Source organism: Melanerpes formicivorus, unplaced genomic scaffold (genome assembly GCF_026170545.1).
Source record: "Melanerpes formicivorus ecotype bairdi unplaced genomic scaffold, bMelFor1.0.p_v2 SCAF_8, whole genome shotgun sequence".
NCBI classification, from domain to species: Eukaryota; Metazoa; Chordata; class Aves; order Piciformes; family Picidae; genus Melanerpes; species Melanerpes formicivorus.
Window position 1 is genome coordinate 14,324,154 of NW_027142360.1, and position 14,438 is coordinate 14,338,591.

General features: G+C 43.8%; 1 protein-coding gene across 3 annotated transcripts in view; it reads right to left on the reverse strand.

Annotated features, from left to right (window-relative positions):
* KIAA1549 (KIAA1549 ortholog) overlaps window positions 1–13,816 on the reverse strand; it is a 144,961-nt gene extending 131,145 nt beyond the window's left edge. For 2 of the 3 annotated variants that reach the window (XM_068142220.1, XM_068142219.1), the window contains exon 1: window positions 13,591–13,816. In XM_068142220.1, coding sequence (XP_067998321.1) covers window positions 13,591–13,711 — 121 coding nt within the window. In that variant the 5' untranslated portion in view covers window positions 13,712–13,816. The remainder of the gene's footprint in view (window positions 1–13,590) is intronic. The other variant, XM_068142218.1, reaches the window with a different exon arrangement.
* Window positions 13,817–14,438: the final 622 nt, after the last annotated feature.

The following is a 14,438-nucleotide window of genomic DNA, read 5'->3' on the forward strand; positions in this document are numbered from 1 at the left end:
CCATGTTCAACTTTCAAAAAAAATGATCCTGTACATTGAGAAAAACCGAACCTGTTCCCCAAAAGACTATGGATGCAAGTTTAATTATGAAGCACAAAACATTTATTGTTGATAACATATCCCGTTAGCTTTATCTACTTGCCATAAATATTCTTTGGTGAAAGAAAATCAGCAAAAACCCCTAATCATTCATTTTATGTATATAGATTTCAAATTAAGTTCCTGTTTAGGTATTTTCAACCTAGCTTGAGACAGCAGACCTGCAATTCGAAAGTTCTAAATTCTTTAGACCTGAAGACAGGTGTCAAGGGTTAGGGCTGGGCCAGTCACTAAAGGACTGACCAATGCTCTCTATTAAGTTCAATAAGAGCAAGTGCAGGGTCCTGCATCTGGGTCGAGGCAATCCCAGGCACAAATACAGGCTGGGCAGTGACTGGCTGGAAAGCAGCCCTGAGGAGAGAGACTTGGGGGTGCTGGTGGACAAAAAGCTCAACATGAGCTCTCAATGTGCACTTGCAGCCCGCAAAGCCAATCAGGTCCTGGGCTGCATCAGGAGAAGTGTGGCTAGCAGGTCGAGGGAGGTGATCCTCCCCCTCTACTCAGCCCTGGTGAGACCCCACCTGGAGTACTGTGACCAGTTCTGGAGCCCCTATTACAACAGGGATATGGATGTGCTGGAACGTGTCCAGAGAAGGGCCACAAGGATGATCAGAGGGCTGGAGCACCTCTCCTATGAGGACAGACTGAAGGAGTTGGGGCTGTTCAGTCTGGAGAAGAGAAGGCTCCGAGGTGACCTAATTGTGGCCTTCCAGTGTCTGAAGGGGGCCTACAGGAAGGCTGGGGAAGGACTTCTCAGGATCTCAGGTAGTGATAGGACTAGGGGGAATGGAATGAAGCTGGAGGTGGGGAGATTCAGGCTAGATGTGAGGAGGAGGTTCTTCACCATGAGAGTGGTGAGACCCTGGAATGGGTTGTCCAGGGAGGTGGTCGAGGCCCCGTCCCTGGGGGTGTTTAAGAGCAGGCTGGATGAGGCTCTGTCCAGCCTGATCTAGTGTGGGGTGTCCCTGCCCATGGCAGGGGGGTTGGAACTATATGATCCTTGTGGTCCCTTCCAACCCTGAATGAAACTATGAAACCCTTGATGAAACTCTTGTCTCAATTACCTTCACTATACTTGAAGAAAGAATTCTGTCTACAAAGGTAGAAAGGATGCAGTAATGCTATTTCTCCTGCACTGCAACAACAATTCAAAAAGCATCAACAAATTTATGGCCTCAGAGAGTTTCCATTCAAAATGATCAATTAGAAAATTAGCACATTAAAAACACCATACTTTACAATGATAGCTAGTCTCATGAGAGTTTTGATCATTGGGGCTCCCCATCTCAACAACTTCCCATAGCTCCATATTCTACTTTTTTCCTTCTGACAGACTGTGTTCATGCTTCTTCACATTATAGTAGAAAAAACACTTAAGGCACTGTGGAATTACCAAACTAAACTGCTATCAGATGACTGTAATGTAGCTCCTAAGGCGAGGACAACAGGCATAGAACTTGAGGCAGAGCTCTCAAAGTTTGAGAAAGTTCATACAAACAAACCTGCAGATAGCCTTCAACCCTTTTACATTCTTCAATCATAAAAACAAACTCACTCATTCAAAACTTTCCTTCATCTCCCAAGATGAAATAAAACAAGGTGAAAACAAACACCAAAGCAAAACACCCACATATTAATGCATTATGAGCACAAGGCAGTACTACATGCCTGAGCTTAGATACATGTTCCACAAACACCTGCTGTTTGGGTGGTTGCTCTGACTGCCTATGACAATCTATATTTAACATGCACCTGTGCTTTTCACCTGTCCCCCTCCAAAGAATCCAATCCACAAGGACTGGTCTTCAACATGCAGAGGAATACCAATAGCCACCATTTTATTTGATTGCTTTCATTCCACTGGCTAAATGTTATTTCCTTTTTTTTTCCCCCTCCCCAACTCTCCCAAAACTAAAAGCAATGATTGAAATTTGTCTTCATAAAAACCAAGTCCACTAATTCATTAGAAATGCAACTCCTGATGTATGAGAAATGGAAGCAAGAGCTCTGAAATATTCACTCAAAATACTGGTCTTCCTAAATCGTATTAGTTCCCAGAGGTGCATTTGGAAGATGTAAAATGTATTATTTTGCTCTTTTATCTAGAAACCTATTTAATTTAAACAGATTTACATAAACAAGTTTTAGATATGTCCTCCAAGGTTGTTACTATTTAGGAAGAAGGAAAAGTACAGCAGGGTAAGAATCTTACCTAAATGACATGGATACTAACACTGAATAGAACAAAAAATATAGCATAAAAGCTGCATTCTGTCCTTCCTCTGTTATTTCCAAATATAAAATAACACAACCATGCTAAACTATCAGTGCTACCTCACACATTAGTAACATGCTTTAATCATGGGCTTTGCTCACTCAAGAGATACATTAAAAAAAAAGAAAGAAATCAACAATTTGAGTGTTAAGTAAATTTTAAAGAACCTCTCTGATCCTGTGAATTCTGGAACTACCTTCACCTGACCTCAATGCCTGCAAAAACTTCACACACAGTAAGTAAATGCTAAAGAATCATAGGAATTAATACTGCAGTACTGAAATGCTCCCAGGATTTTAAGAAGATTATACTTTCAAGTGACACTGTCTACTTGGAATCTAGTCAATTTAAAAAGAAGCAAAATGGATTTACATTCATTTTGCATTCCTTGGCTACCCTAATCCTTTACAGTTTTAAGAACCTGGCTGCAGTAGAAGCAGTGATGTACCTACTCAGAAGAAAAAAAACCTAAACATACTTTCCTTGAAACTTCCTTGCTTGTACTAATACAGAAATAAAGTACTACTTGATGAAAACTTGATTACTGTGCTGATCAGCATTTACACCTATTTTTTTTAAACCAAGTTACTATAAAAAGCACATGCAATCTGGAAAGACAAAGAAGAAACTTTTTTTGTTGTTGCTCTTTGAGAGTGGAACAAATTACATCTTCTAAAAATTGAATGTCAATGGCTGAAAGCCCAAATCTGTTTCATCTTTCAACATAAGGACAGGAAGTAAGATCACTGTCAGCCTCTAATTGAAAACATCTTCAAACCAGATTTTTGCTCTAGATCAGCTTTTGTTCCATGATACACAATTTCTATCGCAGTGTACTACACAGGTTAGTCCTAATTCAGCACTAGCTTCAGCCTGGAACACAGAAATCCACTGGAAAAACTACCTAATCAGAATCCAGTGCAGCTGGACCACCATCTTCCTTCTAATCAAAAAGCAACACGACACTAGCCCAGAAGGGTGTGCCACATAAATGCTTGGAGCTTGGTCTCCAAACACTGCTGAACTCACTCACTGTGGCTTCAGGAGCACTTGAGCAGCACTCTCTACAATCTGCATACATGAGGTAGAATTTATTTACAATAGAGTTATAGGCCAGCGGAAGAGGTAAGACAGGTTCAATACTTATTGACTGAGTTCACATCCAACTAAAATGAGAATAAACTGTCCCTGCATCACTCTGCAGTATGAAACAATTGCCTATAAACAGAGAAAGAACTTTCACTTAGTGAGTATCCATGAATTATTTCCATATGCTATCAGCTGGGGAGCAAAGAAAAGGAGACCCTTCTTCTCATGTATGAAATGAGAAGATTTCCTCATTTCTCACACTGATTTTCTTATTCAGAATGAAAACACTCAATAGGAAATCCAGGCCAAAATGCTGTGAATTAAGAAAAAAAAAAATAGGTAGGAGTATTAATACTATTCAAGACAAAACACCTTTACTTGTATTGTCTACCTGTCCTATGTGGTGACCACTTATTTTCAGGTGCATTAGCAGTTCTCAAACATACCTTGCCAGGCACCTGAAAGTTTTCTACTAAACTCTGCCCTGGTACCACTTTAGAAAATGCTCTCTGCAAGTGCAGAGTCTTCTGCATAGCTCTAGGGCAAACTCTAAAGTGAGGATGCTCAAGTCAAATAGAAGTGCCTTGGATACCTTGATATCAAGCAGCACCTTTCTTGCCACAACACTTCTCAACTGAACCTTTCACTTTCAATACTCTAATCCATCTTTCTAGCTTCACTCATCCTATAGCAGCCCCAGTCCCTATTTTTATCTTTGCTGTCCCTCATTTCAGTATTCTCCTGATCAAGTTTCTATTCTTCCTTTCTCACTCAGCTATACCAACTGAATTCTAATAAAGAGCACAAAGATAGCTCCAGTTGTCTTACCTGTACAGAAAAGCTTTTTGTTAGGACACATTCACTGCAGAGCTAAGTGCAGCATATAGCTGAGCAGAGGCTAGCAAGAGCACAGCTCTGGCCAGGACATCAGTGCTGCCCTCCTAGCGGTTTCCTCTCTAGTCAGGAAACTGGCCGCTTCCCAGTTACCAGGTGGGGCACTCCCTGTCTCTCAGCTACTGAAGAAGAGAAGCTTTGCATCACCCACTCAACACAGGCCCCTCACCTGTGCTGCACTGACCAGTGCTATGAACAATGCAAGCATCTGAAGGATCTGGTCTAGTGCTATTTATTACCCAGTCTCCCAATTATCTTGTATTGCAGTGTTTTGAGCACTGCCTTTCTTTCCCATTCCACCTGCTAGATCACAAACATTAGTAATTCAGTTGGTGAATAAAGGTAAGACATGCAGAATTACATCCACACTGTTTATGTGTGCCGCCCTCTCAGTGATCATCTAGGCAATATTATGAAATTCTTAAGAATCTGAATTTGCATAAAGACTAACTTAAAAAATTACCAAGTTCCTCCACATGTTAGAATAGAATAAACCAGGTTGGAAGAGACCTTCAAGATCATTGCATCCAACCCATCATCCAATACCACCTAATCAACTAAACCATGCAACCAAGCACCCTATCAAGTCTCCTTCTAAACACCTCCAATGATGGTGATTCCACCACCTCCACACTCAGCCCATTCCAATGGGCAATCACTCTCTCTGTGAAGAATTTCTTCCTAACATCCAGTCTGAACCTCCCCTGGTGCAGCCTGAGACTGTGTCCTCTTGTTCTGGTGCTGGTTGCCTGGGAGAAGAGACCAATCCCTTCCTGGCTACAACCTCCCTTCAGGTAGTTGTAGAGCCTCCTCTTCTCCAGGCTGAGCAGCCCCAGCTCCCTCAGCCTCTCTTCATAGGGCTTGTGTTCCAAACCCCTCACCAATTTTGTTGCCCTTCTCTGGACATGTTCCAGCAACTCAACATCTTTCCTAAACTGAGGGGCCCAGAACTGGACACAGGACTCAAGGTGTGGCCTAACCAGTGCAGTGTACAGGGGCACAATGACCTCCCTGCTCCTGCTGGCCACACTGTTCCTGATACTGGCCAGGATGCCATTGGCCCTCTTGGCCCCCTGGGCACACTGCAGGCTCATGTTCAGCCTACCATCAACCAGCACCCCCAGGTCCCTCTCTGCCTGGCTGCTCTCCAGCCACTCCAACCCCAGCCTGTAGCACTGCATTGTTATTACTATTTATTATTTTTACTATTACTGTATTTCTTATTATTACTATTATTGTATTTATTATTATTACTATTTATTCTATTACTATTGTTAGTGCTGCAGTGTTATCCCTAAGGATAAATTCATTATAGCAAGGATTACAAAATATTCTTTAAAAACTTACAAGACTATTGCACCTGAACACAATCATTCAAAAGTTAGAAGTATCAGTACTAAGGCTACCTATGAAATCCTAAATAAGCATTATCATAAAGTACTTAACCCTACAACCACAGATTGTTTCTTTACTTGCACAGCCCACCAAAGTTTGAAGTAACAAACAGATGTTGGCCCTAATGTTGCAGTCTGCACATAAATGACATTGTCTGTAGCATCTCACAAAAACACAATTGCAAAATATTTCAGTAGATCATCTACTCCATCCTTTTACACCACTGTGGAATCACTGTTGCAATACACTTCTGTTAGATCATTGTACAAACTTCTGAAGACTCCAGTGACAGATTACATTATTGCCCCAAACCATGTTATTTCAGGGTTTCATTATCCCCACTCTTAGAAAGACCAGTGGTTAGAAAACCTATCTTCCTCACTCCAAATCAAGTATTTTACTTCTTTCCCTCTTATAGAAGATAAATGCAAAGATTGATATTTTTGAATAAAGACCTGTTCACTCTTTTTATTCTAGACTAGACAGCTCCAATACTTCTGTTATCTGAACAGCCTGCAGTAGCCTCTTTCTTGAAGGACAAGGCCCCATACTAGACACAGCATTGAAGCTGGAGCTCTTCCACCACTGAAGAGAAAGAACACGTTATTACACAGGATATGCCAAAGACCATAAGCCATGTGTTCCTGAGATGTAACATCACTGTGATCCTGTCGAATCACATCCTGTTTGTGATCCACAAAAAACAGTAGATTCCTTCATAGGGCACTGTTGAATTGCCTATTCCCCATTCTACAGCTGTGCAGGTCTTGAGCCCCTTCAGCATGATACAGTTATGCACACTCCTTACTGAAACACATCTGGATTTTCAGGCTCTTTTCCTATGTTTTCAGCATTCCTTCCTCCTCCTCTCCCTTGTATTTGCTTGTGAATTTTAGCCCCTTACCTCTAATCAAACCACAAAACCAGACACTCTACTTTCACCAGATGGCTGAAGCCCATTTGAAATTCTATATAGTGCATTAATCCATAGAATAAATCTGAGAAAAGAATGGAATATGACTAAGAAAGATTAGAACATGGTTCATATTTTAAGAACAAGCAAGTAAGGGATGTAGGTTGAAACTGTGAGCAATAAACAACCATAAATTATTTTTGTTATCTGATTAAAAACTAAGGGGAGGGGGGAACACAAAAACAAAATAATCAAACAAACCACACACACACAAAAGAAAACCACAACAAAATCCTACTATACTTCGCTATAGTACGGTACCTCTTCCCATCTATAAAGCTAGCTAACTCTCACCAAAAAAAAAGATGCAAAAGCATACTGTTACACCACCTCCTACTACTTCCTCCTTGCTTTCAAATAGTTTATTTCTTACAATTCTGTGGATTCAAGACTAGTTCATCATCCACTGGATCTTTACCATTCCAAAGACAAGACTTTGGCTTTCTAATGACCTTTTTTTGTGTGCTCACTATTACCACATCCGAGCATTTTATACTACTCCGAAAATCAAACAAGGACTTAGATGTAAGACATGATATTTTACAAATGGTGAAACTAAGAAACAAGGTCAAATTCCAAGTGCCTAATCTGAAACATTAATGAGTATTCAGAACTGCAGACACAACAATCTATTCAAGAACAGTGCCTCTTGACTTCTTAGGCAGCTGCAAACACTCCACAATTCTGCAACACAGATCCCAGAGGTCTCCCATCCAGTAAATGAGGAACACACAGCAAGTGACCACCTGTGGGAAGATTTAAGCAACTTGCTCAGAGCACTGAAACTCTGCAACAGCAACACAATTCAATTGTCTAGGACAGCATTTAATTACATCAATTACATCAACAGCAAAGCCTTTATTCAAACTTTCCTGTCCCTTGTCTCATCATTTCACATCTTCAAATATCTGCTACAAAAGGATCAAGAGTGCTGTAACTTCATTTGCTATCCAACATCCATTTCTCCCCACAGCAGGATCAGATTTGTAGACTGAACAGGATAAGGGTCTCTTCTGCATGTGGGTATGTGTATTTAGAGTTATTTATGTGCAGGTGCCTATAGAGCTGTAAATATTCTCTGTATGGACACCCAGTTTGTTGATCATGTGGGTATAGCTGTACCATAACTTACAGGCACAGAAGTTTCAAAGCCTGCAGGTTAGTGTAATGGCAATATTTCCAACTTGCTGGGTTTTGCCTTTGCAGTATTCATATGCTGCTACAATTTCTGTGGAGGAAATGTTCCACTTTATAAAACATACTCTGAAAAATACTTCTGTCACAAGGCTGAAACATGCACATTGATTAAATGTTCAAGGAGTAGCAGCAGATTATCATGCTCTTGGCTGACAGGAGAAAAGGGCCAACACTCCAGAATCCTGGGTTCTGTGCCAAACTCAAGAGAAAGCATCCCAGAGCAGCAGGCAGGTGCTTGCCCCTTCCTAAACTTCCATCGTGATGCTTTTGGTCACATCTCTTCTAATCTCCTCTTCGTTATCATCCCTACTGCCAATTCTTCCTTTCAATGCTTTTTCAGAAGTTTATCTTCCCTTTTTAAACTGCATCTGTGTATGCCCATGTGCTTATCTTACTACCAGTCTGCACTACTTCTAGGATTAATTTCTTCATTGTGGTTTCTCTGATCCACAGACCTATTTCCCACTCCTAGCCTAACATTTTGCCTCTTAATCTTTGCGCTGTGCCAGTTCCAGTTGACTTCATTTCACAAACCTTGCTGAGATTTCTATGTCTCTTCCGCTTCTACTCCTACAACTCCACACACCTCATCCACAAGAATAACAGTGATTGGGAAAGATTCACAGACCCTTCTTACTCCTACCACTTAAGTAAGTTCAAGCCACATACTGGCTCCTTCTAAAAGCCTTCTGTTTTCCCTCTTGGGCCTAATGCAATCAAATACCACCACACCACAAGGGACATGTCTGAGTTTTCCTAAAGGAAGTAAAGCACTTCATTACATAGCACACTCACATCCTTAAACACAAGGCAGGCAGGTGCCAGTTTTCAATCATAAAGCTCCCACTTCTGGAGCAGTTCAGACTTCCACAAGGAAGCCAAATCATTCACATTATCATTTTGGCTATGGGAAGCATGCTTAGTACATCTGTTCAGACTAGCCCTTGATTCAGTACTGACAGGTAGGTGAGGTTCCATAAGAATAGGCTGTATTCAGGTTTTAGCAAGCAAAACCAATGCATCATCTCTACCACAGTCATGTGTGCCTAAATTTAAATTTGGTTGTTACAAGCTTTTGAAAAAAATCACTTTCAAAGCAGCAGCAGAGAAAACATCCCCTCCAGAGCAGACATAATTTGCCAAAGTTTAACTGCACGCTCCAAAGCATAAGAGTGAAGTTGTTCAGAAGAGAAGCTGGCAGAATTCAAAGCAGAAACCATTGTTTTCCTCTTGCCTCAACCTCAGATGTAGTTGAACTCTTTCAAATGACATTTTGCATAGGAAAAAAAGAAAAAGCTACAGCCCACAGCAAAATGTGCAAGTTATAAAGTTTCAATTGAAACAGTTAAGTTTGTTCTTAACTCCACTGCAAAGAAGTAACATTTCTTACACGCATCTTGTAACATCTTACAGCTGTAATAAGAGCTGGCACAATCAGACCAGTCTACTATTTTCTGGTATTTATTCTGTTCACTTTATATGCAACTAAATTGATGTAATCAGCGATGCAAGTACTAATGATCAGCTGTATTCCCCCCCGCCCCCCATCTCATGCATTGGAAAACACCACTAATCCATCACTCTTTAAAGAAGTTTTCCCTTGCTCTTCCAAAACAGCTGTCTCCAATAACACCAACAGCTGAAAACACAGCACATATAGGGAGTGTCAATCAAATTTGTTATTCAGCTCATGTGTGTTTATCATCCACTAAAGAAAGGCACAGAAATATATGACTTTTAAAGGGATTTTGTAAAAAAAGAAAAAAAGAAGTAGTCGTCATGCACTGTAACTCCAGAGTACAAAACCAGCCATATATGCTAAAATTGCAGAGTCAAGTTGGAATGGGAAAGGCCAGCATTTTGGCTGACCATGCAGCTTACAATACAGTATTGAATTTTACCTCTGCAAGTTCAGTTTTATTTTTTGTCCCCCCAGAAATTCTCCTTTTTGGGTAGTATTGCTAAGGGACTCTGAAAATGTGATTCTTACATGAGCCAAATAAATAAAGTCTACATTGTTCATTCAGTGTTACCATTTGACTTGACTTTGGGGTTCTAAGAACAAGTTTAAGAAACAACTTGTGATATTTCCTTATAGCTTTGTGCTTCCACAAAGGTTCCCACAATACCCTCTATTTAATAACTCTGAGCCAATTAGTGTTATTCATACGGTATGCCACAATGGAGCAGGCTGGAGACACACTAGTAGTTAAGGACATCATCCATAATAACTCTTGCACAATCAGTGTTATTCATACTGTATGCCACAATGGGCAAGGATGGAGACTTGCTGGTCGTTTAGGACATCAGCCATAAACAGATTTACTTTCAAATGAAGGAAAGCTATGTCTCCCACAGCTGAAGTGAGACTGTATTATTAAGAAGTCTATTGTACTTCACTTCTTTCCCAAGTAACTCCTACACACACCCACATTCTGGATTGAGAAAAAAGAACTAGGTTGTCAGAATCTGCCACTCACCACAATCACGGGCTTCTCAAGACTTTTTGGAAAAGATTTGTGTTGTAGCAAGAATCATTGCTTTTTAATGGGTCCAGTACCCGAAATCTATTACCCAAGGCAGGTCAAAGCTGTTCAAGCCCACTTTGTCAAAGCCACGCTACATTTCAAGTACCAGCCCTGCATCAGAAATTTAAGACTCTGCTTAACAGGAAACAAACATCACTCACAAAACAGACACAACTGAACAAAAAGCCGCACTGTCCATTAGTTTGTTTAGCATTCTAACTTCTTGAAGGAACATGGAAACAAAAAACATTTCTTCTGGTAAGGATACAAACATAGCTTGTAGACACAAGGCTGACATAAATAAAGCAAGCACAGCAGATAGTACAGTCTTAAAGGGAATCCACCAACCAAATGGGTCTTCTGTGAAAATGAACTGGAAACAAGCTTGACAAGCTGAACTGGCCACAAGAGACAGGATGCCAACTCAAGTGTCTGCAACACGCTCATGTAATTAAGTTGAATAAACAATATCCTGCAACTGTCCCATAAGGCAGCTACATGCAATTCCTTGCCTGGCCCCCACAACATGTCTTTGGTCCTAGAGAGTCTCTGAGGAAACTTCACTGCAGAATCCAATGAGTCTGACACAAAGCTCTCCTCTCTCCCATGAAAACAGCGCAGCAAGACAAGATAAATTCTCCTGATTGTCAGTGCGGGAGTTGCACAGATTGTGCAATGGAACAAAGGCAAAAAAACACAGCCTGGGCTGAACGGCGAGACATTCACAGAGCCTGACCAAAGCCACAGTTCACAGAGGTGCTCAGATGTATACCTGCTTTTAACACACTAGCAGTCTACCCACATACTAAGAGTTCAGCATCTGCTTAATTGTGGGAGCTGAAGCCCTGAGTCAGCAATGTGCGAATTCAGTGGGAGCTGGATCAAGCACTCCAAAACCAAAGTTGATTTACTACTAAATTATCTTAAGTACTGACGTTCACTTTGCTATTTCAACTGCAAGCAAGTGGCTCTAACAGCCATTCCACTCTTACTGTATGCCTCTTCTGCATAACTCAAAGATGTAAGAGTTTACACTTTCTGTTCCTACACTGGTCAAAATCAAATGACACTGAAAAGCAAATGAACTGCACCCAAGAGAGATACTCAGGGAGTTGTAAATCTGTTGAGCAATTAAGTGAATGTTGTCCAAACCTACTGCATATGACCAATACACATCTGTTTCATACCACCCATTATAATATTAAAACATTTTAAGGCTAAAGAAAACACTGAGATAAAGGGTGTGTCCTGATTTTTAAACATTATGGACCCAAGACAGAGAAACCGGACACCCATCATGGGTTTAAGCAGAGTATTTCACCCCAAAAAGGAACAAACTATTCTTGTTCTCTGAAACCTACTGTCTTTAAATCTCTGCAATCAATGGATCATTCCTGAATTGTCTATGAAAAGCATCCTCTGAAGAGTAAGCTTGCTCTCAGCTTGCTGAAGCTCACTGTACATGATTCACTTGCCAAGTTAAAAGAAAAATGTAGAGGATTCACAAATTCAAACAGCTTGAAAGCTCCTGCCCTAGACTGAGCATGAAACTACCACTTTGGGCAAGATCTGCTGTCTCCCAGTGCTCCCTTCCAGCAGCCCAAACACTGGTGAAGTTACATAACATTCCTACTGCCGTTCTTAAGTTATACAAGAATGCACAGCAATCACACAAAAGTTTACAGAAATCCACGGCAATGTTTAATCAAGGACTAGTAAGTATTAGACAAACAATGAAACAACAGCCTTCCCTGACTTACCATGAAAACCTAGAAAAAGAAACCCAACCATTCTACTAATCTCAAAGAGGAAGAAAACCCAAGCAAATCTCCAACTTATGAACTTAGTGCTTTGCCTTCTCCTATTTGTATGCAAAGCCTGTTCTAGTTTAGAAAAATCTCTGAAGCTTGCAAACAATCATCAACTGCCACAGAGGTTGGGAATGGAACATCTCTTGCTGGCTACAAAGGTAGCTAGAGCAGAGCGTAACTCCCCTGAAAAGCTAACCAGTCACCACCAAAACATGAACTACTTTCTGAAGTGGAAATAAAGCATTATTAAAAAGATAAGCATGTTTCATAACAGCAAGGCTTCTTAAGCACCCAACAATAATCACCACAAATCTTGTGTTTAAGCCAGTCAACAACATTTAGTCCATTTAGCAAAACGAGCTAACGCAGGTCCTTATCACTTCTTACCACTTATCAACAACTTATCGATGTTGATAAAAACTTATTAGCTTATACTTGTTATCTACCAAAAAAAAAAAACCCCAAGCTTACAGTCACAACAAAATTGTCCTTTCCTATGAAATGGGAATTGTTGCCTTTAAAAAAAAAAAAAAAAGTATTAAAAGATGAACCAGTAAGTGCTATGGGAGCAGAATCAAATGAGTGATCTTTGTGATTAAACTATCTGCTTAACTGCAGACTAATTTGGATGTCTAGAGCCACTAGTGAAAAGATAGGAAAATAAAAAGGGGGTCGCTGATTCCTGGCTATGCTGAAATATCTACTGAATACATCACCCTCTAAAGCCCGAAGAGTTCCACCCACACGCAAGTCATGCTGTGGCTGTGCTTAGAAAGCAGCATTGTGCCTTGAGGGGCTCTGATGCTTCCTAACTCATTCATAAGGCGATGGAAAGCCTGGCAACCCTGCACTCCGCAGGTGCTGCCAGCGCCTTGACACACAGCACCCCCAAACGCCCCGGACACTCCGGGAGCCACAGGCACCACAACTCCAGGCGCTGACTGTCTCGTACTGACATGCCACACAACCTGAACACTGAGTCCCCCGAGGGGTCTGGGGCATGACTGCTACCAACGTCCCTCCCTACACTGGTTCTCTCCGCTTCCCAGCGCCCCCCTCTCCGCGCTTCGGGGCTGCCGACGGCTCCACGCCAGAGCGGACGCGGTTTGGCGGCGAACAATGCTCCCCAGCAGCACCGCGTGCAGAGCCAGCCCCCGCCCGCCGGCCCCGCCGCATTGTTACCGGCGCTGCCTCCCTCCGTACGCGCCCGCTATCCGACACCGACTGCTCACGGCAGCAGGGACTGAGCCCCACCTCACGGCACGGCCCCGACCCGGCACACCTGCGGCGGCCCGACCGGCCCCGCGGGCCCCCTTTTGTTTCCCTTACCTGTGGCCGGCGAGCCCCGCAGCGCCGGCACGGCGAGCAGCAGCGGCAGTAGGGCGGGCAGCGCTGGCCGCCAACGCGCCGCGGCCGCCGAGGCCACCACGAAGCGTGTCATCCCCTCCATGGCACGGCACGCCACGCCACGCCGCGGCCCGGCGTCAAGTCATCGCGGCGCCCCGCGTCCCCTCTGCGGGTTGAAAGGGCTGGGCGGGCTTGCCGGCTCCTCCCGGGCGCATCCACCGCCGGCGGGGCTGGGACGCCCGGGGGCGGGAGGCCGCAGCAGCTTCCCCCCCACGCCCACCCGTGAACAGTATTCACGGGGACAGCGCCGCGGCACCGGCCACCTCCCAGAAGCAGCGGTGCGGGAGCAGGGCAGCGGCGCCTTACACGACACGCGAGAGGCTGGGCTCTAGCCCCGGGTGGGGAGGCGGAGGGAAAGCCCCCACGCTGCGGGGCAGCGGGGCTCCTCGGCCGGCCACGGCGCTCCCCCGGGCGGCTACGGCCCTTCACGTGGGAGACGGCAGCAGCCCCGAACCGGCCACCCAGAGCTCGCTGGGTAGCTAGCTGGCTGCCTGCCTCCCGCCCCGCCGGCGACACGCCAAAACCCCGGCGGAGACCGGCCCGCGACGGCGAGCGCAGCGGGGCCGCCCGCCACCTGCGCGCACCCTGGCGTTCGCGTCTGCGCGGGGGCGCGCCTGCCCCGCACCCTCCTCCACAAGCGGGCGGGGGCGGTAGGGAGGAGCCAAGGTCCCCGCCCAGCTCTCCGGGGGGAGGTGTGAGGGACGGGGCGGGGCGGCGTCATCAGGCCCCGCCCCTGTCGGTGGCCGTTTCGCGGAACACCGCCGTTTCTT